This window comes from Mastigoproctus giganteus, chromosome 8, assembly GCF_048544385.1.
Source record: "Mastigoproctus giganteus isolate SK-2022 chromosome 8, ASM4854438v1, whole genome shotgun sequence".
Lineage (NCBI taxonomy): Eukaryota > Metazoa > Arthropoda > Arachnida > Uropygi > Thelyphonidae > Mastigoproctus > Mastigoproctus giganteus.
In genome coordinates, this window is record NC_143582.1 from 167423423 (window position 1) to 167450399 (window position 26977).

A 26977-nucleotide genomic window follows, 5' to 3' on the forward strand; every position below is an offset into this window, starting at 1 on the left:
TTAAGTCACCAGAGCTAAGTTCCGGTCAACCCCTCCCCATCTCTTCCATCATGCAGTATGACTGATGACTTTTGAGGTTATGATGAACATCATGGCGAGATCCAATCTTCCTTACATTTCGAGGGTACAGCTCTAAAACGGTGTTTGTCGGCCGGCTGCTAGTTAGTACACCGGACTGAACCTATTGGTAACTCTTTAGAAGGCGTCCGGATCAGCTAGTGTATAATCTTGCTAATCCCACTCCTCTGCCAGATAGTGACTGGAGGGAGTCCGAGTAGTGCGTATGTGTGTGTGTGTGTGGTCACACACACACATACGAGGCCACATTATGTCAAGGATCTGGGTATATTCTTACGATGTGTACGCCGTATCCAAAAATTCCACTACTTCATATAGCATGCCCCCCCCCCCACCTTTTTTCTTACTATTGAGAACACCACGAATTGTCAAACTAATAGAGTAAGCTTATCTGTGAAAAGATCTTAACCGCCGAAACTCTTGCTAGTTCATTTCACATATATATGTGGCCTCAATTCTAATCTCAACGATTTCCATTTCCACTTGCAGTCTGCCAAACCCATTTACTTTTTCTTACAGAATCTCAGTTATCGGTTGATTCAACTACTGCTCATCTTAGTTGGCCAAACTATTTGCTGTATGATTCCTTTCGCCTCAAAGGTGGTACTTGTGCTTATGTCCATTCCAATATTCCCTGTCAGAGACTTGGTAATTTGGAATCTCCTCTTTTCGTTCTTCTCTGGCTTAAAATCTCTCTACCTCATTGTGTAAAATTCATCTGTTGTCTCTACTGTTCTCCCAACTCCACTAATCACTTGGAGCTCTTTGACTTCCTCTCTTTGCAACTTGACTTTCTCCAGTCCAACTTTCCTAACAGTGAGGTAATTTTCCTTGGCGATTTTAATGTTCACAACTCCAGCTGGCTTCCATTTTCTAGTCACACCGACTCAGCTGGTCGAGATGCTGAGGCTTTTGCAATTACTAATGACCTTGCACCAGATTGTTCATTTACCTACAAGAACCATACAGCCAACACGCTTGATCTTTTTCTCACAAACAACTCTTCTAATTACACAGTCAAAGTGAGTGGTCCTTTAGGCACCTCAGATCACAACTTGGTGATTGTCTCTTCTCCAATAGAGCCTTTATCTCATGGCTATTCCCAAACTCGTGTTGTTTGGCATTACAAGAATGGAAAATGGGATGACCTGCGAGATTTATTTTTTTCTTTCCCTTGGTCAGATTACCGTTTCAAAACTTCTGATGTCAACGTTTGCCCAGATCGTGAGTGAAATTATACTTGTAGGAATGGAATCCATATCTCACACTCCACTTTAAAATCTCGTCCTTTATCTAAACATTGGTTTTCGAAGAAATGTGCTAAGGTTGTTCAAGAGAAGAACAGTGCATATCGTAATTGGTTTGTTTCCAATTCTTCAATTTTATTTTCTGCCTACACCAAAGCTTGCAACAATTGTAAAGCAGTTATTAATCAGTCCAAAATAGATTTTGAACAGGCTAAGAGTAGAAAACTTGCTTCTTGCTCTAATGGTAGCCGAGCAAACTGGTCTCTTGCCAAAGCTACTCGCCGCAACTTTTGCCCATCTCTGCTCCCACCTTTGTCAAAACCAGATGGTTCTGTTGCCACTTCAGCCAAGGATAAAGCTGACCTGCTAGCACCCCCCCTTTTTTCTTCCAGCTCATGTATTAATGATCTTGGTAAAACACCTCCCACCATTCCCAACACGTTCCATTCAACGCCTCCTGTGGTCTTCAGTTAAAAGGATTTTGATGAATCTTGATGCTAAGAAAGCTCCAGGTCCTGATGGTATTTCTCCACTTGTTCTCAAAAACTGTGCTCCTGAACTTACTCCTATTCTTTGCCGCCTATTTTCATATTCCAAAGGTGTTTTTCCTTCTGCTTGGAAATTTGCTCATATCCAGCCAGTTCCTAAAAAGGGTGACAAATCCCTCCTATCCAATTATCATCCCATTGCAATTACTTCTACTCTTTCTAAAGTAATGGAGAAATCAATTAACTGCCAACTCTTAAACTACCTAGAAACCTTCCGTCTAATCAACAATCGCCAGTATGGATTCCGTCAGTGTCGATCCACTGGTGATATTCTGGCTTACATTACCCATTTATGGACAAATTCAATGGTAAAGTTCGGTGAAACACAAGCAGTTGCTCTTGACATCTCAAAGGCTTTCAATCATGTTTGGCATAAAGGTCTTCTAAACAAACTTCCATCTTATGGTTTGCCAACTGTTTTTGTAATTAGTTATCCAGTTTTCTCTCTGATCGCTCACTGAGAGTGATGGTAGATGGCTCTGTCTTCTAACTTTTCCACTAATGTTGGTGTCCCACAAGGTTCATTTCTTTCCCCCACTCTTTTCCTCTTGTATATTAATGACCCTTCTTCCACTGATTGGAAATCCTATCCATAGTTTTGCCGTTGATAGCACATTGCATTCCACTTTCCATTTTGAGAAACATTGCCCTGCTCAATCAGCTTCAACTTCTTGAATATCTGATACCAATTCCTTAAATGCCGATCTCCAGATAATTCTCCAGTGGAGCAAAGACAACTTAGTTGATTTCAATCCTTCTAAAACTCAGTCTTGTCTTATATCTCGCAAAAAGGATTCTTCTGCTCCTATGCTTATCTTTGGTGACACTCTGATTTCTAGGCAAAACGATATCTCTTTTGGGGATTACCCTAACTTCTAATCTCTCTTGACACAAGCATATTACAAATATTGCTTCCTCTGCATCTAAAAAACTTGGTTTTCTCTTTTGCTCTCGGTGTTCCTTTTCTTCCAAACAGCTGTTCGCTCTGTACAAATAGCAAATCTGCCCTACCATGGAATACTGTTCCCACATCTGGGGCAGTGTCCCAAAAACCTCTCTCTCTCAGGCTTCTAGATTCCATTCAGAAGAGGGCAGTTAGGTTAATTAATGACTCCTGTCTAACAGTGTCACCACTCGCTGTCTCATAGATGTACTGTTTCTGCTGCATGCCTTTTCTACAGATACCCATGGGCACTGTTCTTCTGAATTGGCTTCTATAATTCCTGCTCTCTCTTTCAGAACAGTCTGAACATGTGCCGCCACCAGCCACCATCCATTTACTGTCCAACTTCAAACTCACAGAACCAACTTTTCATCTACCTCGTTTATTCATTCAACTGCCGTTTTCTGGAACAACCTTCCTTCATGTCTATTTCCTGAAAATTACAGTCTACAGAAGTTCAAGTCCAATGTCAACAAACATCTTCTTTCGTCTCCTGAACCTCCAACCCAAGCACGGTACTGAGCACTATAGGTTCTAATACCTCTTGTGTTGGGGGTCCCATAAAAAAAATCCATTTTTTTTTTCTGTAAATAATGACACGTTAAACCTGGTCATTATGTTATCTTTTTGAAACCAAAACCAAATATGCTAAATTTAGTTCATACAGTTACATTTACAAAGCAATGTAGATAAAATCACTTCCAAAAAATAATAATTACAATCGATTTGAGTATAACTTTGTATTTCACTAAACTACTTTTTAGCATTATATTACAGCAATCTATAATATTTACAAGAATTTGGTTGCCATTTTGTGCTACCACTTTTATTACTACTTTCAACATAGCATAGGGAATTTTGGCAGAATCTTTGAAAGATTTGGTAGGGTAGGTGGATGCTCTAATACTGTTATTCCATGTTAGAAGGTACTGAAAGTGAAAAGGTTAATCACTTTAATTAAAAATGGCAGCCACTATATAGTAGCTGCCATTTTTACTTTCAAAAACCTAGAAACCTGGCAACTGTAGGCAGGAAAAAAGCACATGATTTTTTAAAATTTAGACTATGTCAGTGAAAAGTGAAATTAAATTTCACTTTTCACTGACAAGACATGTATTTTATATTAAGATATGCCACAATGTTGTTTCCCAGTACAGTAAGCTTTTAAACATTAGGATTTCTTACCTAAGATTTTTAATTCTGTCCTGTGGATTTCTGTATGGATTTTCCCTTAGCCTTGTCTTTTTTCAAAACTTCTTTTGGATAATGAAATGAATTCATATGAGTTAGTGCTACTAACTAGTGAATACTTGTTATATTTTTCAGTTTATGCTTCAGATATAACTTTCAAAAGTAAACTTTTTTTTTTTTTTTTTTTTTTTTTTTGTATTAGTTGTTGGCGCATCAGCTTCTATGGCCATATTGCACCTCCCAAAGTTTTTGCATTTTTTTTTTACTGTGATGCAAGCCCGAGGCGGGAATTGAACCCGCGACCTTTGGGTTGCCAGGCAGGCACTTTACCTACCCGGCTAGCCCGGTCGGCAAAAGTAAACGTATGGCTTTTCTCACCACTTCTAACATCTTTATACAGACTTGTCAGAGATTACCACTGTTCTACCAAGTTAGTTAAACATTTACCCATACATGCTTCAAAACATTTTTCACTTCAGTGGCATGCATTAATTGATAGTTTCAATTTGCCTTTCCTTTCAGCACTTATTTCTACATAGCAGTAAATATCCACCAAATATTCATCCAATTTCAGAAGAAAGAATGCAGTATGATTTTCAGCAGACAAATAAATGAGGTGACAAGAACAACCTATTTCTACCAAGTGCTTAATCTTCTCTTTTAATATCCTTGCCGGTTTATAGGCTTACCATAACAGGGGCATTATCAACACTGAGGGCAAAACTTTTCTACAAAGGAATTTCATACGCATTCAGGTTGTTGTTCAAAAGACGATGCCCAATGTTCTGCCTTGTAGAGTTATCTTATTACTGACAAGTCCTCAATGACTGTTTAGTCGACATGACACATCTACTGCTTTTTTGGAGAGTTCTGGGTTCAATTCCTGTTGACTGACTGAAGGAATTTTTAAATCCTCTTCAATCAAAGCTGTAGTAGTCAATCTCAGGAAGATGGAATATGGATGGTCCTCCCCTGCAAGTTATTGAGGTTTTTCAGCCCATACAACATTTGCCAGAAAACACACACTTGTACAAATATAATACACATATCATAAGTGTATGCTTTGGGCCATTATGCTAATATTTATTTATTTACTATTATTATTATTTTATTTATTATTACTGCAATCTGCAGTATTTGAAAATGGTACATTTTTTGAAGCCCTCACTACCTCTTATTTCCCTCTCTGTTCAAATTTACTAATTATCTGCTGCTTTTGTTCTCCCACATCCACATTTTCTTGCTATTTCACTAAAGGGAAGCATATTTCTGAGCAATGCACCTGCATGATTATCACAACTAAGAGGAAGATTATGCCCAATGATAAATAATGTTCAGCATGTATCACACTATCATACATGCTAAAATGCTAAATCTATTTGTTCTCATGCATATTTGTTTGCAAATTTCTATTTACATTGCATTTATCATATACATGGAAAATCTTGCATATATTGTCTTCCAAAATGTTGTGATGTTTCTTTGGCATCTTACTGAAGGACATTATTAATTAGCTTCACACCACTCACAAAAAATTACAGTGAATGCTATATGTAACACAGAGGAATAAAGCATGCTGTTTCATGAATTCCACATAATTTATGCAAGGTAGGTAGTCCAGCACGCACACTTGACAGCCAATTTCTTAACTACACAAAGTTAGCCAATTTGTTAACAAAAATTAGCAGAAGTTTGGAGAATCTGTTAATTTCATTTAACAATTTAAAAATTTAACAGCAAAGCCATAATTTTATTACTTTTTTTTTTTTGTGAAACAGATGGAGAAAAACTATGTTGTGATGGTAAGATGGAGATGGGATCAAAATGAGTCAAAAAGTGGAATTTCCATCATAAATGTGGAGAGTTGCAGATGTACCACATATGTAGGTAAAAGTTATCATGCAACAAATCCACTCCCATTTCTCCCATCACTTTCTGCTGATTTCATTTCTCAGATAACAAACAACTTCAACATACATTCCTTTAGTCACTATGTTGCCTTCTCGTACAAATTTGAAGAGAAAATACTTTGTAGTCAATAGAAATCTTCCAACATATTACTTTGCTTTCAATTCCATCCAGAATTTCTTAATCCTCAAATCCATACTATATGGTTACTATAATAATTTAAATGTTTTGAAGCATACCAGGCATGTGGTCTAAGACACCCTGGTTTTTTTTAAGGAGGAAAAAAATTATTAGAAGGGATGCTTAAAACAGTGGGTAAAATTTATTTATTTTACATTATAGAATTATTCTTTTTGCCCAGTCCTTCTAAAAATTGGTCCACTTCTTCTTTAACCTTTACTGGTCAACATCGGTTAATTAGAAATTTTTTGTGTCCAGTTATGGGTTAACATGTAATATTTTTTAACAGAACATAATTTACTTGTATACACTTTTTAATCATCAATATTTTCTCACTATTGGTAATTAAATGTAACAATGTGAAAACCAAAATGCAATGTGTTGCTTCATACATTGGGCATGGGCAACAATACTAACCAATCCATCAATATCTAAATGTTTTATGAACTTTTATGCTATTTCTAGATAAGTGCCTTGAATATGAGGGGATATGTATCATGTTTTCCCATCTCCAAAAGATTCATTATAATATATTTCTAGAAACTTTTATGAATGCATCTTTTAAAAGTAATAGGAAAAAAAATTATCATAAAGATGACTTATTAATAAAACAACATAAAAAGACTAAGCAGTCGCCCTGAAAATGGAAATGAAACTAAATTTGTTTCAAATAAACTTCTCACAAGTATTTTTATAATTCCTGTTAATAAGCAGATAAAAAAAATATTCAGTTTACTTTTTAAGTTTTATTTGCATATACTTACCGAAAGAGATAAGCTCTTCCAATATTGTTGCCAACAGCAAAATAGCCACTATTTAATGAAAAATCCATGCAATGTGCACGACGCAGATTCTGGTACAAAACAGGGAAGTTTGAAAACACGGTCATGCTTGGAAAATGGACCTAAGTAAATAGTGCATATAAAAACAATGAACAACATTGAAAATTCATTTTATTAATTATTTCTTCAATTACGATCATCCATTTCCTTAAACATTTCAGGGACATGCACTACTGTTCACTCTCTAAAGAAGAATAAGAATAAGTTAATTGAATAAATCAGATGGACAGTGTCCATATCTATAAAATCATATTTTTAGTGCCACATATAATATATGATTTGCATTTAAGGAATTATTTTACGTGACATGTAGCAAAGACGGTAGAAGAATGAAAGAAGTTACTGAATTTGAGACTAATTACATCAGCATTTGAGTAACTTTGTCCAACAGTTTCTGCTATCACTGGAAACCACACAGCTCTTTCTTTTCAGGCATTGGAAAGTCTAGTATATAAATATATTTCTTGAGCTTGAGAGAAATTTTGTGTGTGTAGTACAAGTACCATTAGTACTTGTACTTCTGTGCCACTTTTTTTTTGGAATTATAAAATCTTTATTGCATATACACATATATATACACAAAAAAATGTTTTTTAAGTTTTAATAATTTAAAAGGAGTAAAATAAATGTAACTAATGAATTTTGTCACATAATCTGTTCCATGGCAAAAGACCCCTGCTTTGCTCAGTTTCGATGGTTGGAAGAATTTCTAAAGTTCTCATTAATTGGGGATTTATCAGCCCATCTCAGGTTGGGCTGGGTAAATAGGGTTCTTCCTCTGCACATTATTTTGTGTTTTTTAGCTTACACAACACACATATGGGTCTGTGAGTAAATACTTTTACAGACAAATGCATATATATGTTATGAGTGAGTGCCATACCATATATATATAGTAATTAAGCTCCGATACTGTTAAAATAGTTTAGTAACTAATCATTTGAATTGGTCTTCCAGATATGTAACTTTTTTTCAGTTAAGATGCAGTTTTCAGTATCAATAAACAAAGTTGAAAGGTTTCTATTTTTAACTTTTTTTTTTCTTTTGATTAAGAGGTATCAATTTTACAGTTTCAATTTCAATATGATAATCTCACTTCTTTCTAATTAATGAACTTATATCAGAAACAGCTCATGCTCTAGAAATAAATAACCTTGTCTAATTTAATAACCAAACAAAACATTTTTTAGAAAAATACAGAAGTAAATAAACTCATTCATAAGCCACAGCTTATGCTTTAAGACAGCAATCTTTTTTCTTTTTTTTTATGAAACCCCCAAACACGAGAGGTATTACAACCTATAGTACTTAGTACCATGCTTGGGTTAGAGGTTGAGAAGATGAAAGGAGATATTTGTTGTCATTAGACTTGAACTTCCATAGACTGTAATTTTCAGGAAATACATATGAAGGAAGGTTGTTCCAGAAAACTGCAGTTGAATGAATAAACGAGGAAGATGAAAAGTTGGTTCTGTGAGTTTGAAGTTGGGCAATAAAGGATGTTGGCTGGTGGCAGCATGTGTTCGGACTGTTTTGAAAGAGAGAGCGAGAATTATAGAAGCCAATTCAGAAGAACAGTGCCCATGGAAGTATCTGTAGAAAGGGCATGCAGCAGAAACAGTACGTCTATGAGACAGCAAGTGGAGAGATTCTGTTAGAGAGGAGTCATTAATTAACCTAGCTGCCCTCTTCTGAATGGAATCTAGAAGCCCGAGAGAGGTTTTCGGGGCACTGCTCCAGATGTTGGAACAATATTCCATGGTAGGGTGGATTTGCAATTTGTACAGAGTGAACAGCTGTTTGAAAGAAAAGTAACGCTGACAGCAAAAGAGAAAACCAAGTTTTTTAGATGCAGAGGAAGCAATATTTGTAATGTGCTTTTGTCAATAGAGATTAGAAGTCAGGGTAATCCTCAAAAGAGATATCATTTTGCCTAGAAATCGAAGTGTCACCAAAGATAAGCATAGGAGTGGAAGAATCCTTTTTTTGAGATATAAGACAAGAATGAGTTTTAGAAGGAAGGATTGAAATCAACTAAGTTGTTTTTTCCCCATTGGAGAATTACCTGGAGATCGGCATTTAAGGAATTGGTAGTGGATATTTGAGAAATTGAAGCTGATTGAGCAGAGCAAGGATTCTCAAACTGGAATGCAATGTGCTATCATCGGCAAAACTATGGATAGGATTTCCAGTCAATGGAAGAAGGTCATTAATATATAAGAGGAGAGAGTGGGGGAAAGAAATGAACCTTGGGGAACACCAGCATTAGTGGATAAGTTAGCAGACAGAGAGCCATCTACCATCACCCTCAGTGAGCGAAATTTGTTTTGGATTATATATTGTTTACTTTTTTGAATGGTCCTTGTAAGATGAGTTATCATCAGCTGTTTCATTAAATGTATAGTGAGAGAAGGGTTGTGTGAAGTGGAATTTGATTATATTATGGGCATATAAGTGAAAAGATGGAAATCAGAGCAACACAAATTAAGGAGTACTTTTGTATATGTGTATTTTTTTTTTAGTTATCGGCGCATCTGTGGCCATAATGCACCTCCCAAAGTTTTTGAATTTACTCTGATCCAAGTCATGGGATTTGAACCCGTGACCTTTGGGTTGCCAAGCAGGCACTTTACCCACCCGGCTAGCCCGGTCGGCATATGTGTAATCATTTTTAGCATAAATACTCTATAAGTAGTTATTAATAATTATTGTAAATCATGACCTTTTATTTTTTTTTATAAGTGAAATATATGGCTAATCAAAAACAATGCTATCAACAATGGTCCATCAATGAAGACTAGCCATTGTTCTGCCACTTCAATCCACAGAAAATTGCCTCAAATTTGAAAGAAAAAAAAAAAAAAAAAATTTGCAATTTGCATGATTAATATCCACAGATGGTTAAAGCATTTCAAAAGGAATTATGATTTAAAAAAATAATCTAGATCAGGAAAACCAACACTAATATGCATCACTGAAAATGAATAGCTTATTGGTGAAATGATCAGATATGAATATTCCCATCACAGCAAGTTCCCAGAAATATCATTACACTTGGAATATCAAGAGGAAATCTACTAAATATTACAGACACACTAGGCTACAGGAAAGTTTGTGTCTATCTCAAAGCTTCTAACACATGAAATGAAAACATCAAGGCTTGAGCCCTTGCAACAAACAGTTGAATACTGTGTTAAAACTTACAATGAACTATGGCTAAATCATCATGACCCTAAATCAAAATTCCAAGTCATGGAATGTATCCAAAACTATTCAACAATAAAGAATTAACTAGACATTTGCAACCCTTCCAAAAAAAAAATAAAATAATAAAATAAAATAATAGCTACTGCCATTTGCGATAAACATGGGTTAATTTTTGTTCATTTATTTGATAAAGAAATGAACATCAACAAAGGGGGATACATTTTATCATAAAAAAATTTCAGAGTTACAAAAACTAAAAGATCCTTTGTAGAGGAGCATCCAATCAGTTTGCACCAAGATTGTACACAGCGCAGGAAACATTACACTTTGTTAGTTTACTTTATGAATAACTCATGTATTCATTATAAAATTTGGTGTAAAATGGAGTAACTTTATAATCAGACACAATCACAAAGAAATTATTCTAAAATTAGTGGATGGTAGGCAAATAATTTTTCTCCTCCTGCATAAATACCACTCAAACAATTTTTATTGCTTACCAATTTCACAGCATTATCTTTAAAGCTTGAGGACACTGCAAGGATCTCTGATGTGTTATTGAATTTTAAAGATGATACTTCTGTGGTAAGATTCATAATGCATTTTAGAGGCAATGGAGATACACTGTTTAACACTGATGAAGTATCATATATGTTTACTACACCTGTGTCTGACCTGAAAAATAAATTTTTCAAAAAGCATTGCATTAAGAAAAACTCAACTTTATAGAAATTTAAAACATCCTTAAAGTAGGTTATAATAAACAAATCAAATTTACAATTATCTTGTAGATACTTGTATAAAGTATTATGAATGAAATAAGGAGAAATAAGCATTTTTCCTGGTATCGGTAAGGGTATCCAATCCATGTGTTTTACAAGTTTTGCAGCTCCGGCGAATGGAAAGATTTTAGCTATATTTAGCTGCTTTATTGACTTAATTGTTATATTAAATTATTTTCTATAAGTAGCTTATAGACCTAGTCAAGATCCTTGGTTTATTCTGAATTTAGATAGCGAGATTTTGGAAGTTAATTAATACTTAGTGTCCGTAGATTTACCGTTCGTAACTTCCCACCATTGTTATACGATACAACATTATATCTCATACTAGACAGCGTTAGCTTAGTATAGTATAGTATATATATATTATCAATTAATTAGTAAAATTTATTAATCTTGTTAAACTTCATTGTCAATTAAATTGTACTTTTTTAACTAAATACATATAACGACTTAGATTTTACAAATGTAACATTATTAATTAACACAACTTGATACGGAAGTTATATAACGAAACTCGAAGATAATACTCGATACTAAAAAAAATATATATATAGTGTTATAACTGCATTGGGATATAAGTTTAGGGTTATAATTTTGTACTGAAATTGAAATTGAATCAAAATCATGACTCAGACCAGAGCAGCAAAGAAAAAGGCTAAAGCTAATGGGAGTGCTATGGTTCAGGGGAAGAACTGAGGGGGCAGTTGCCCTCTGAATCACAGCCTTTTTAAAATGCACTGTTTGTTTAATGTTTGTGGAGCGATCCGGTACAAGACATGATATTGCCAAGGGGAATGTCTTTGTGTGTGTGTGCGATGTAAGGAAATCAGATGGCAACTCAGCATTGTTATGGGGACTATATGAGAGCTAGAAGGACAAGGTGGATGTCCTCAAAGGATCTAAATTGAGGGGCCCATCATGCTCTCAGCTGCCAACATCAATGTTATTTGTTAGTTTGTTATTTGGTTTTTAGGAGCATTAGCAACTAAGGCCATATTGCTCCGGGAATATGCAGTAGTCATTCCCTTGACCTTTCCACATCCTCCGTATTTGTTGGTGACGGGCTCGAACCCTGGTCTAATCAAGAAGGATGTGCTATGCACTACTGCTCTTTCCCACCTGGCTACGGAGGCGCCCCAACGTCAATGCCAGAGCTTGCACTTGTTCATCACGAAACACAGCAGCAACCCCCAAGGCAGAATGCGCTTGTCCCACAGGAACTAGTAGATGTTGGTGACTCTATTGTCAGGGAAACAGGGAACATATTGTGCAAAACGGATAGATGGAACAGGATCAGGGTATGTCTGCCAGGGGCAAAGGTTGATGATGTTGATATCTAGAGCAGATATCTTTTAAAGGCACAAAGGGTGATATTGTGACAGGTCACTGTTGAAAAAAAGCAGTGAATTAAGATTGAATTTGAAAGTGTCTGCAATTCTGCCCAGACACAATAGGAGGGAGTATATGATGAGAGCCTTGTCAATCAATTTTTTTCAGCCTGGTCTGTATTATTAACAGGAGAGACTGCTTCTACAGGGATGGGATACACTTAAATAGAAAAGGTGCAAGAATATTTGCTGATGCTATCGAGGCAATGTTAGGTGGATTGGAAAACTGCTAGCTTGGGGGGGGGGGATACAAGGTCTAATAGAATAACAGTAGTCACAGGCAGAGGCAAAAGCAATTCTTGCACTGCTTCGATTGTAAGGAGCAGCAGCCCAGAGAGCAAGTTGCTGGGAACTTCAAGAGCTGCTGGGAGTCACTGCGGTACAAGTAAATAAATGGGTTGTGTTAGGGTAGCTAGGAATAGGAACAGGTGCATGTATACTTGCATATACAACAATGCTAGGAGTTTGGTAAATAAATTTGATGAATCTGTGGGGTTGGTCAAAACATCAAAGGCACATATTGTTGAGATATCAGAGACGTGGTGTCACACAGATATAAGGAATGCAGAACTGGAATTTGGGGAGTACAATGTGTACAGGAAGGATAGACAGGATAGGATTTTTTATTTTTATTTATTTTTTAAGTATATGCGGTTCAGTCTAGTCTCTTTAGACAAAATAACCTAAAAATTATGGCTCCCCTTCGTGCAGATCATGTGAGTGTGTATAGAGGAGAATGCCAGATTTATAAATATAGAAATAGGTGTGCCAATTTATTTTTAAAAATATGCACTTAGTATGTATTTAGAGGCTCTAAAAATAAGGTTACGGGTGCCCTGGACAACATTAATTGCATTGGGGTACTCATGACCTTTGGGGACTCTAGTGCCACTGCACTCACTAGCATTATTAATATAGGCATATTATGCAAGAAAGCAAGCTTATATAGCATCAGCCAAAAAAAAAAAAAAAAAAAAAAAGAACTTTCCATTTCATCCATCCATTCACTCCAAATGCTTATCTAGTTCTGCCTTGAACTTATTTAAGTTTTCAATTTCCACTATGACAGATGGAAGTTTGGTCTAACCATCAATCACCCGCTGGCTAAAGGCAAGTTTCCACACATCTATTTTACAACTGTCTTTCCTCAATTTGAATTTATGTCCCCTCAGGTGAGTAATCTGAGCAAGAGGAAGAACCCCATCAGCATTGAGCTTGCTCAAACCATTCAAGGCCTTATACACCTCAATTAGATCACCTCGCAGGTGCCTAGTCTCCAGAATCTGCAATTTGCAGAACTTAAGTCTTTCTTGGTAAAGCAATCATTTGTTCCACTCACCAATCTAATCTTATTGGCCCTCTCTGTACTCATTCCAGCAACTCTACATCCTTCCTAAAATGAGGCCTCCAGACCAGTATGCCGTACTCAAGGTGTGGCCTGACCATTACAATGGGACAATCACCTCCTTATCCCTGCTAGCAAACTTTCTGTATTTCACTGACAAGACACCATGAGCTACTCTTGCAGTCTGTCTGCACTGCTCAAAAAACTTCATATCTGACTGCACAATTACCTCCATATAATTTTCATTCTCTACTACCTTGAATGTAGTAGCACACAGCTGGTGCGTTAATCTGGGGTTACTGCTACCAATATGCAGTACTTAATAAATCCATCATGCTAGTGCAGAGGGAATGGATTTGTTTATTTTTGTCCCTCTCAGTGACACACTTAATAGTATGATATATACCAGGGGCTGCCAATTAATTTTCATCCTGGTCCATATCAGAAAACATGTAACTCACTATGGTCCGAATATATGGAATTCATCACAGTCTGTATTAGTCAGTAAAAATGTAATGTAATGCGATTCGTATTAATAAAAATTTATTCATAATGCTTTGAAGATTACACTGTTTATTATATAATAATGTAAATGAACATTTATTTTATCCTTTATATTATGTTCTCTAAACATTCAGAGAGTGCTGGAAAGTGGATGTGTGTTCGTCTTGTTTTTCTTATTGTATTGTCAACTTTTATCACATTTTTTATGTTGTATAAATGGAAAATGAAATTTGCTGTTTTCTTCATATATTTTATTTGTATAATTGCTTTTCCTCAACCTTCCATTTTCTATAGGACTTTATGTATTGCCAAACATGATACTTTCCAAGAATTTATTCCTTGCTATTGGGCAAGGAATACCTATATTTATCTTTAGAAAATTTACTAATGTAACCAGTAAATTTCTCCCACATTCCAAACTATTACAAACAAAATAAATAATTTCTGCTTACCCTGTAGCAAGATACTGGCCACTGGGGGAGACTGCCAAAGATGACCCATGAACACATCCTTCATCAGAAAATCTATGAAGGCACTTCCTTGCTACCATATCCCAAATGTAAACTTGCCCAGAATCTTGATAAAGAAATAGTTAGGTTATCACTAATTAATATAATTTTGGTGGAATCTAAATTAACATTCCAGACTAAGATTGTCTCTTGTATATTTGTATAAAAAATTTAATCATGCTTAATATACGTGCTGAATAAATGTGCTTCAACACATTTCAATTCAGCATAACTGAATAAATGTGTTGAAATAAAAATCTAATTGTGAAATAAGGTTCCAAATAAACAGAAGCCGACATGTTATTTATTATCAACAATCTATAAGAACCTACAGTAAAATAGTTACAAAAGACTATCAAGAATATGACTCATATTCAATTCATAATAGAGTTGGTGCTGACCTATGTGTTACTTTCACAATTGTCCTTATAGATGCAGCATGCACTGTGCAAGCACTGACACAGGCATTGACTGTATTTAGTATTAGCCATATAATGCAAGGAAGCCATGGGTTTTTGCTGCACCAGCCAAAAAAAAAAAAAAAAAAAAAAATATATATATATATATACATTGGTGTTCAAAGAAAGTGCATTGCCCCTTAAAATTGTAATTTTCATCTGGATAACATAAATATAATGCAATATTTCTTACAGATTGCATCAGATAAGATTGAAATGCATGGGTGATGAATTACGTATCAGATGAATTACGTATATTGCATCAGCTGTTACTTTCAGCGATGTAAGCACGCTCTGCTAGAGTTGCAGTCATTCCTTGCTTGTGTCAGGATGGTGAGTTACATGAGGAAGGATGTTTTTCCTATCATACTGCTTGCTTATAAAGTGTCTTGTAATCAGTCGACAGTGAGTAGATTTCTTTCCAAACTCAAGAATACTGGTTCTGCTGATAGGAAAAAAGGAACCGGATGCAAATGAGTCTCTACACCAAAACAGGACTGTGTGTCAAAGTGCTTATGTCTTAAAAACCGTAAAGCTTCATTGTCTGAGCTGAAAAGAGAATGGGAAGAACATACAGGAGTGGTAGCAAGTGCAGTAACAGTCAGAAGATTCCGCTTCAAAAATGGACTTGTAACCCGTCGTTCTAAGAAGAAGCAGCCCCTCTTCACACAAAAATGAAAAAAGGCCTGATTAATTTGGTGTAAGGAGCATGTCAAATGGACCCCCGAGCAGTGGAAGTTAGCTATTTTCTCAGATGAGAAGAAATTCAAACTGCATGGCTCTGATGGGAGACAAATGATTCGTTGTAGATGTGGTGAAGAATACCATCTAGACCAGGGGTGGGCAACAGCCGGCCCGCGACGATGTTGAATCCGGCCCCCTCGGTAAATGCATAAATATAGAAAATCCATACCTGACTACACTCGCCGTAAGCGTTCGGCTTAATTCGGTTCAATCAGGAATTGCAGCCAGTACAACAGTAACCAAGTGATTCTACGCAGCGTCAAAGAGTTATTTCCTAATTATTATTGTAGCATCAATCGAACGAAGTTCCTTTGGGTTTGACTTCTTATTGAAAAAAATAATATTGGTGCGAGATATTTTATGTTTTATGCCTTTTCTAATTATTACAATTTTTAATTTAATATAATTTATAGCCCATAAAATGAGCCAATTAAAAAAAAAAGAAAAATTGATGCCGAATGCCACATTTTCAATGATAATTGGACATTCAGATATTTAATTGCAAATATAGACAATAAAGCTGTTTGTTTGGTTTGTAACGAAACTATTTCCGTTTTTAAAGAATATAATCTAAAAAGGCATTTTTCAAAAAAAACATTTCGTAAAATATAAGCTATTTTCACCGGAACAAATGAAAATTGAAGCAGAAAATTTGAAATGTGGTTTGCGTAAGCAACAAAATACTTTGAAAATTTTGTCAAAACAGATAGAACTCTGACAAATTTAAATATTGTATTTACCTTTTTTTAAAAATACATTAATAATTTGGTAATTCAAGTAATATAACATTTTTTAGGTTCTGATTTTTTTTTATTAAATCGTTCAATCTATTCCGGCCCGCATCATGATGCGAAAATTTCATTCGGCCCGCATCATGATACGAAAATTTCAATCGGCCCGCTGACGAAAAAAGTTGCCCACCCGTGATCTAGACTGTATGGTGTCTATAGTGAAATTCTTTACCAGCCAAATGATATGGGGGATGCATTTCGTATCGCGGAGAAGGTCACTTGCAGTTTATAAAAGGTTCCGCAAATGCCAATGGATACCTGGCTATATTGGAAGGCAAATTGCTGCCAACCATTTCAACCTATCAAGTAACTGCATCTTTCAGGATGACTCTGCTCCTTGTCATCGGGCAAAAAGTGTAAGTTACTTTAGCTTCATTTCTGCATTACAGGTTGGACTGTAATGCGTTTACATTTGTTACAGGTGAAAAAATGGTCCATTACAACTCTTAGCTGGCAAGGAAACAGCCTGGACGTGAATCCCATAGAGAACTGTTGGCATTGTTTAGAATCTGCACATCTCCAGTCCACGGGGACTTCCCGCGAGTCCAAGGAAGTTTTCATAATTTTTTTTTTTTTTTTTTTTTTATGAAAACCCCAAACACGAGAGGTATTAGAACTTGCTTGAGGAATTTGCTGGATACAGCAAATTTTCAAGCAGAAGAAAAAACATCAGTAGAATAAGCCACTGTAAAAAGTTGGCACAGAACAGGAGCAAGCTTGGGAGCAGAGGTTTTGAGAACAAGTGGAAAAATGCCACCAGGACTTAGAGCTTTCTTGGCATGAAGATTGTGCAAAATTCTTCTGACATCCTTTTGATGGAAGACCAGGACATTGCGTGGAGTGTACAGGGAATGGCAGGAAATGGTTTACCAAGACTGTCAATATAAGAGTTAGAAGAAAAGTAGGACTAGTAAGACTGCTTTATCTTTAGCCAAGGGGGCAATACAGGTAGCCCTCAGTTTAGGATGGGGTTCCTTCCTGAAGCAACTCTTGCAAAAAAAAAAAAAAATTGGTGCAAAATGAACCTAATTATATAATGTAAGTCAATGAGTTAATGTTTCAGGTCTGTCTCAAAATTGACATAAGTAATATAATATTATTATACAGTTGTACCTCCATATAACGAAATTGATCATTCACCTGAAAAAATTCGTTATACAGAAATTTCGTTATAAAGAAATATGAACTTTTAAACAATGAAAAACACTGTAATTCAACTCAGAAATACAGCAAAATATGGGAAATAAATCAGAAATAATCGGGAATGAAAAATTTTTCTAACATTTTAAAACAATTAATTCATTAATACACACATATTAAGAAATGACTACTTACATGATGAGCACAATATGTTAGTACACTTAAGAATTATGTCATAAAATATTTGTTTTTTTTTTGTTGTACACTAGATTTTACTGTACATTGTTCAGAAAATGTTCGCATTTGTTTAAGCACTCAAATATATTTTCTGGCACATTTTCTTCCCACTGAAGGCCTCAACGCAGTTTCAAATGCTGCCAACATTTCATGTTTGGAAGGTTTAATATTGCCTTTCCTGCCTTCAATTTCATACAACTCATTGTCGCTATTCTCACTAGTTCTTTGAATATTCTCCAAAATGTTGGAGTCACTCGGATATTCAGCTACTATGACAGCATTATCTCCTAAAAATTCTTCAAGAACAATTTCTCCGCTGATCAAACCTCACGCTTGGAGTTCTTCCCAAGATTGCTCAATGTGCTTAATCCTTGCCAACAACTGTGGACACATAGATAGCAGTTGACCAGCACGACTTCTTGGTACAGTAAATGCTTTACAGGCAACACTAAATTGTGGAATGCTCTTAAGGATTAAATCCTTTAGCTATAAAAGCTAAAGTGATTAATTCTTAATCCTTTTAGCTCTTAATTTATGCTTTCTACAGGGTGAGCTCTATTGCCTGAAGGCCAGAGGTGCGAACAATGCATACCCAAGTCTCTCGAAATTAGTTAGTTATATAGAAATTTTCTTCGTTACAGAAACTATTTTCAATGTAATGACCGAGGGGAAATCAAAGGTGCACTACATAAAAAAATTTGCTGTATGGGAGTTTATTAAAGAGAGGTCTGACTGTTTAAAGCTCTGAAATAAATGCCATGAATGTAGAAACAGTATTTTTATGAATATAAATCAATTAAATATAATATAGTATAAAATAACAAAACTAAATATAATTATATAAAAAATTTAATTTTGTATAGTTACTTTGGTATGTTTGAAGGCCAGACCGAAAGTTTCTGTAAGCGCCACTCTAAGGCCCCATGCACTGATCTTTTTTGACAGTGCACAATTCACAGATTTTACTTCTCTGATGAAGTCCCTGGTTGAGGATCTCCCCTTTTTTTGAAGAAAGCATGCAGAGTTGACTCGAGATTTCCTCTTTTTTTTCTTTCAGAATATGGGCCAATGGATACAATTATGCTCCTTTTCACTTTCACACTTTGCTCCCAGTAGTGGTCAATCTCACAAAGATCATCAGCGAGGGTCTCCCTGGCTGAAGGATGCGCTGTAGATTGTTTGTATGCATATTCAACAATGTTTGCAAAAAAGTTTGCACCACACTCCATTCAAATAGTTTACTGACACTTCCTCCCAAGCTGCATCGATGTTATTAATGCCCTTCAAAATTTCAAATGAGTGTCAATAATCCTTGATAATTTTGTCTGACCAGTCCAAAACTCTCACCATTTCAATGAAGGTTTGACAGACATAGGCTTTAAAGGTTGCTACCACCCCCTGGTCAATTAGTTGCAAAACTGAAGTGGTGTTTGTTGGCATGTAAACAACATTGACATTCAGAGATGTTATGACTTCAGCAAGGTTTGCAGAATGGCCAGAAGCATTGTGCAAGAGAAGATGATCCTTGGCTGGTAACTCATTCTATTGATAAAAACAGAGCATAGTAGGGCAAAAATAGTTTGTGTACCAATCCAAGAAGATTTCTTACATCACCCAAGCCCTCCTGTTCCATTTCCAGTAGACCGGCAACATGGCTTTGTTTAGGCCCTTGAGAATGGTACACCGACATTGGTTTTAATTTTAAAGTGCCAGAGACATCGACACCCAGCAGAAGCGTTAGCATGTCTTTTGCAGACTGCTTTTTTTAAGTATTTTTAATTATGATACTACTCTCAGTTTATCGAGGCAATTTCATACTTCTACACACATTGGGATGTGTCTCACCATCTTCCATTCATCCAACGTGATAGATCCACGTGACTTTTCAGCAACATTAAACATCACATTCACTTGGCTTTACTGCACTTCTCTTACTAGACATGGTGGGTCTTATTTTATTAATTTAATCAACAATTTTTATTTAAATCTCACAAACTGACACTGTAGAACAGTAGTCCAACAAGCAAATTGAGGGTTCCTCTCCTATTATCTCTGGCCACCTCATGTGTGATTGGCTTAGATGGTAGAAGGGGACGCTGTTCATATCTGGTATTTATAGTTGCACATTTTTTATAGTTTTCGATATTTTTAACCTTCTGGTTTTCAAAACCGTCGCAAAACAAACTATCATAAACCGAGGGCTATCTGCAGAAACTTCAGGTTTTAACAGGAGGGGGAATGTACGTAAGCAAAAGTTGTGACCAATTGCTTGGCAAGGGACTGGAATACCCAGATACCATTTGAATAAGAAGCAAGTTTTCTGATCTAAGCCAGTTCAAAATCTAGTTTGGATTGATTTATAATTGCTTTACAATTGTTGTGAGCTTTAGTTTAGGCAGAAAATGAACCTAGAGATTCAGATACAAGCTAATTATGTTATGCAACATTTTTATCTCGAACAGCCTTAGCATATTTATTGGAAAATCAAGGTTGAGATAAAGGATGAAGATTCCAGGTGGAGTATGGAGATAAAGGATTTTCCCTAAAAGAATAATTTCACTTACATAATCTGAGAAAACATTGATTTCATAAGATTTAAAACAGTAATCCAACCAAGAAAAAGGAGTATAAATGTCTTGCAGATAATTCCATTTTACATCCTTGTAAAGCCAAACATGATGGAAACAACTATCACCAAGTTGTGATATGAGGTGCCTAGAGGACCACTCACCTCAACCATGTAATTTGAAGGGTTGTTTGTGAGAAAATAATCAAGAGTGTTGGGGATGGTATACAATCGTACGGTGTACTGACAGTGACTTGTGACATTTGGATGCAGTACACATCAAAATTTGTAATATTCCGTAATTCCAAAAAATATTGGAATTTGGTAAATTTTTTTCACATTTACCTGCTATTCAAATAAGCTTAACGTTATTTAACTAAATTTGCATTTTTTGCTGGCTATTGTTAAGATATTTTTAATATAAAACTTTATAACCATGTTTAGAATTCTAAATTACTCAGTCAAACCTCTGTTTTACAAACACCTTTTATAGTGAATTTTTTTGAATTCACATTTAAAATACAGTAGTTTCCATTGAGTGCCATGCTGGTCAACAGTGAGCAGATCAAGGGGTATTTCCAATGCTGACAATGGGCTTTGGTCAACCATCTACTGCAGTGGTGTCCAACCTTTTCCTGTACAGGGGCCATATTCAAAAAAATTCAAAGTGAGATTTCTTTTGTGGGCTGCACTGAGTGATTCGAGAAAAATTAGTGTGTTACATTTTCCATACCTTGTTACATGTAAAAGTAAAATTGAAAATATTCGAAAATTTTTATTAAGTACAATACACAATTACACTTACTGAAAAAACATTTAATGAGAAAATTTTTTTTGATAATTAACAAAATTTAAAATGCTGTTTCGGTTCACTTTCTGCACAGACCATAGATTGTACACAGTGGTGTACAAGATACACTGAATCAACTGTAAGCACTGTGAATCAACCCTGTTCAAGAATTAGGAGAGAGCAATTTTCTTTTACCCCGACAAATAATCATGTGTTGTTTCATTATCCACATTTTCCCATCTCTGTTTACATAGTCACAGTACCTGAATATCCAAATGACAGACATTTTGAACAGTAAAAAAAAAAAAAAAAAAGTTCAAATTTAAGAACTAGTGACAATATCAATGATGAGAGAAGGAAAATGAGGGCAACGAAGGTATTAATTAAACCTTCTAAACATGAAATGTTGGCATTTGGTGAAAATGAAATTAGAAAATTGTCAATTAAGTTACAGTTAAATGAAAAATATGGTTGGAAAGATGGTTTCGGAAGAATAGAAGCATTTGATGAATGCTCCGAGTATGATACCAACTTCATTAAGTGAATGAGGATTATTTTTTCAAATGAATTTGATCGTCAGCACAACCAGAGCTTTGTTGATGACAAAAACATTTCTTTACTACTATTTCTTAAAATTGTAGGTCCACCGGTGACACACTTCGATCCAGCAAATATGTCAATTCGTGGCTGCTTCGGAAATGTCATTTAGCAACAGAAAAAACAGAAGTCAGTATAGTGTCAGATGAGAACTTAATAAAAATTTGGAATATTCTACAAAAACTTTATTATGAAATTATTTTTACTTATTACTTATTTTACTCACATTATATTTATTTTTTTATATACTTGAATAATAAATTTACGCTTAATAAACCGTGTGTTAATATACTTAATTTGTTGTTCTTAATCCAAAAACATTACTACTTTTATAAAGTAACAATATCAGGAAAAAAATTTTTTGAGTACTTCTCATATCCTTTTAATTTTCAATTTTTCCTGATAGCAAAGAATGAGTATTGGCACCTATTTTTTTACAAAAAATAGCACAGAGTAAATGAATAATTTGTGCAAGGTGATTAGTAATTGCAAAAGCCACAGCATCTTGCTCAGCTGGGTCTCTGTGACCAGAAAACTGAAGTCAGCTAGGGTTGTGGATATTAAAATTGCTATGGAAAATTTCCTTACTGTTAGGAAAGTTGGACTGGAGAAATGAAGTTAAAGAGTTTTGAGTGATTAGCGGAGCTGGGAGAACGATAGAGGCAACAGATAAATTAAGCCAGAAAAGATCAAAAAGAAGAGATTCCAAATCACTTAGTCTTTGACAGGGAATATCAGAGCAGACATATGCACAAATATTTCCTTTGAAGTAAAAGGAATTGTACAGTGAATAATTAGGACAACTGAGATGAGCAGTGGTTGAGCTGACCAATAATTGGGATTATGTCAAAAAAGTAAGTGAAGTTCAGCAGACTGTAAGTGGAAATGGATACCACTGAGATCACACATTTGTGAAATGAATAAACAAGTGTTTGGGAGGTTAAGATCCTTTTGCAAATAATTTGTTTTATTAGTTTAACTATTCAGTAAAATAAAAGTAGAGTGGGGGGACATGTCAAAAGTAATGCAATTTTTGGTTATGGTGTACACACATTGAGAATATACCTAGCTCCTATGACATAACATGGTCTCAACAATGCCTCTGCATACATGTATTTGGATTCCCTTCAGTCACTATTTGGCAGAGAAGAGGCAGCAAGATTAGACGTTAGTTGATAAGGATGCCTCCTAGAGAGTTATCAATAAGTTTAGTGTGGGGGACTATTTAGCAGTTGGCCTGCAAACACCATTTTAGAGCTGTACCCTTGAAATGTAAGGAAGATTGGACCTTGCCATGATGCCTTCATAACCTCAAAAGACATCAATCATACATCATAGAAGATAAGGGGTTTCCGCAGTTTTTCTCTGGAGACTAAACATGAGTTTCATCACTTCATGCCTCCAATATGCAAAGTGGTGGTACTGCCTAGTTAATGAGAGTCAATCACTCAGTACTACCTGGTGACAGGTAGTACTTTGTACTAGGTGACTGACAATTTACATTGGTTCACAATGAGTGATCATCTCCAGTGTACTAGGTGTAGTGCTTCTGAACTTGAACATGGAAGAGGGAGTATATCCAGGGTTACTAACAGTCCCATTCTCACCATTGTGAAGGTGAAGAGCAGAGGATTTGGTTTGGAATGCCTGGACTTTGAAGTTGAGACTGCTTGGCCAATATCTTCTCACCTTATGGTGTAACCTGTTAGTAGGTGACCAGCTATATGGTTTTGGAATGAATGAGGATAAGCTGATAAGCCTGTCCTTGTTCATTTAGCAATATGAGGCTAAACTGACCAAATCAGATAAATAATTAGACTATAATGGTAGAACGAAGCAATAAAAGCTCATACTAGCTGATATATCATTGGGGTCAACAAGGTCCCTTCTTCATTTATTAGGTAATCATAATGCATAGTGGCTAAATTGCTATTGGAACAACAATCAATGTACATGCCAACAATGCTAGAAGTATAAATGACAATGGGGGTTCAAAGGTGAGAACACAAAGGGGTTTCAAAGGTGAGACAAATAATCATATACTTGTTAGTTTAATTTCTGTTCCAGTAAAAATAATGGATTCACTGGTTAAAGGAGCGATGCAGGATCACTGACAAGACTGCAGTAATAGTTCAGACACAGCATGGATTTGTTAAGGGGAAGTCTTATTTGACCAATCTAACTCGATACTACAATGTGGTCACAAAGGAACTGGATGCAAAAAATAATTTTGATATCATACACTTGGATTTTCAGAAAGCTTTTGATACTGTCGCACATTGAAGACTACTGTACAAATTGGAGCAGTATGGTATTAAGGGTAAGTTGCTACAATCTTTAAAAAGGTGGTTGAGTGGGAGAAGACAGAGAGTGGTAATCAATGGACACAGCTTTTCGTGGACTAATGTTATTAGTGGAGTCCCCCAGGGTTCAGTGTTGGGCCCATTGATGTTTTGTGTATTTATCAATGATATGATGAAGGTATATCAGGCTTAATGTCCAAGTTTGCAGATGATACAAAGGTTGGCAGGGTAATGACAGTAAAGACAGTACGCTACTGCAACAAGATCTAGAAAAGTTAGGCAGACGGACTGACAAAAGGCAACTAAAGTTTAAAATTGACAAATGCAAAGTACTGCAAATGGGTAGCAATAACTCAAGAAAAACGTACCCCCTTTTTGCTACTACACTCAGGGAGGTGGAGAATGAAAAAGATCTGGGGGTAATTGTGAAGTCAGATATGAAGTTCTCTGACCAGCGCAGGTGGGCTGCCAGAGCAGGTCATGGAGTTTTGTCAATGATATATAGGAATTTTGCTAGCAGAGACAGATGATACAAAGGTTGGCAGGGTTGTTGTTAATGACAGTAAAGACAGTATGCTACTGCAACAGGATCTAGAAAAGCTAGGCAGATGGGCTGACAAATGGCAACTAAAGTTTAAAATTGACATGGAGGTGATTATTCCCTTGTATAAGGCAATGGCAATGGTCACTGTAAATACTGCGTACAGGTCTGGAGGCCTCATTTTAGGAAGGATGTAGAGTGACTAGAACGAGTACAGAGAAGGGCAGCAAGATTGGTGAGAGGAACAAGGGGGTTCTCCTATCAAGAGAGACTTAAGTTCTGTAAGTTGCAGCATCTGGAGACTAGGCACCTGCGAGGTGATCTGACTGAGGTGTATAAGGGGGCCTTAAATGCTTTGAGCAGGCTCAACGCTAATGGGATTCTTCCACTTGCTCAGATTACGAATCTGACAGCTCATAAATTCAAGTTGAAGAAAGACAGTTGTAGAACAGATATACAGAATTTTGCTTTTAGCCAGAGGGTAATTGATTGCTGGAACAGACCTCCAAATGTTGTTGTGGAAGATAGCTTAAATAAATTTAAGGCTGAAGTGGACAAACATTTGGCATGACTGAATGGGTATTTTTTTTTGGCTGATGCATATAAGCTTGCTTTTTTGCATCATACGCCTCAAACTAATGCTAATGCTAAAATTAGTTTAAGTCAATTAAAAAGAAAGGAATGGGCTGGAGAAGAAAAGGTATTTTTGCTATAAATGACAACTGTGTTAGTAAGCAAGGAGGGAAAGGAATACAAAGAAGAGGAAGAATTAAGGGGTGATATCATGGTTAATAATTAGAGGGAAGTGATAAGGATGTTGAGGAAGAGGGGCATTTATCCACCTCATGCAGCATAAATGATTCAAAAACAAGATGTATCTGCATGCCATTGTGAAATTGTGCATACACACCCTATTTTTAACTTCTGATCTTAGTTACGCACAGGAAAATTACACTTTAAATAAATCAACATACAAGAGCTTATTTCTAAAATTGTGGATTGCTAACCTCCATGAGAATACATATAGGTTCCATCGGCATTAAATGCTACTCCAGTTACTTCACCATTCATTTTTAGTGTTGTCACCCATTCTTTTGTCTGAAAACAGATAGTTGAAAGGATAAAATAGTTAGTAAAGGTTAAAAAACATTTATAATCATGCTTATAACTTTCATTGACAATACAAAGAATACAGGACTCATTATTTAATTACTACAAAAAGTAAATAACAATATTAAGTATTACAATAAATTCTTTCACCATAAGGAATACCAATTTCAATTATCAGATGGAAATTTTCAAAATAAAGTATGAATTTTAAAATGAATTTTAGAATTATATTATTTACCATGGCTATTCACTGCATGATGTGATGGATAGCATAGCAGTGGGATCATATCAGTTCTTTTCTTTTTTTCTTTTTTTTTTTTTTTTTATGAAAACCCCAAACACGAAAGGTATCAAAACCTATAGTACTTAGTACCGTGCATGGGTTGAAGGAGAAGTATTGGGGGAGGGGGATGCCGGAAACTTTGCTCTAGAGACTAAACATGGATTTGGGAGATGTAGTACAGATGCAAGGGTTACGGGTTAACTTGTCATCATTAAATAAGGTACAGAGGTCCAGATAAATATACTTAATAAGTTCTGAAGCCTCTGAAAAGATTGTAACTGCTGTTCCAAATTTATTGCAACATTTAGCTGCAGCTTGGTATGGGGGAGTTGCCATTTAGGACTAACTGTGATTCCACTGGGAGGAATGTGGAAGATACCAACAAAATATAGGTTGAAAATTTGGTATCGATATGACTTTTTCCTCTTAGGTAATGCTCCACATCTAATACTAATACAGATTTCTATAAATGCTACTAAAATCTTCCAAAGGAAAGATATTTCATATTCTAAAAACATGCCATCAATCCAACTTTTCCTTGTAGAGCATTGACTGATCATATGAAACAAATTTAAATTTACATGCAGAGAAAATTTGAAATTTTTTGAAAAAAAAAAATTGCTAAATTTTTATTTGTCTGATTTCAATGAAATTTGGGAAGCTTCAACAAATCTAAAACACCCAAAATATAAAATTTCATTGAAATCTGTCCACCACAGAGAGCTGAGCTGTTAAATGCAAA

At 35.6% G+C, this 26977-nt stretch overlaps 1 protein-coding gene across 1 annotated transcript in view; it reads right to left on the reverse strand.

Moving 5' to 3' along the window:
* Positions 1-6855: 6855 nt before the first annotated feature.
* wcd (U3 small nucleolar RNA-associated protein 18 homolog wicked) overlaps positions 6856-26977 on the reverse strand; it is a 207887-nt gene continuing 187765 nt past the window's right edge. Inside the window, exons 11-14 of the mRNA XM_090379888.1 lie at positions 25850-25940; positions 14619-14742; positions 10645-10819; positions 6856-6999 (exon numbers count right to left, since the gene is read on the reverse strand). Of these exons, the coding sequence (XP_090236014.1) occupies positions 6856-6999; positions 10645-10819; positions 14619-14742; positions 25850-25940 (534 nt within the window). The remainder of the gene's footprint in view (positions 7000-10644; positions 10820-14618; positions 14743-25849; positions 25941-26977) is intronic.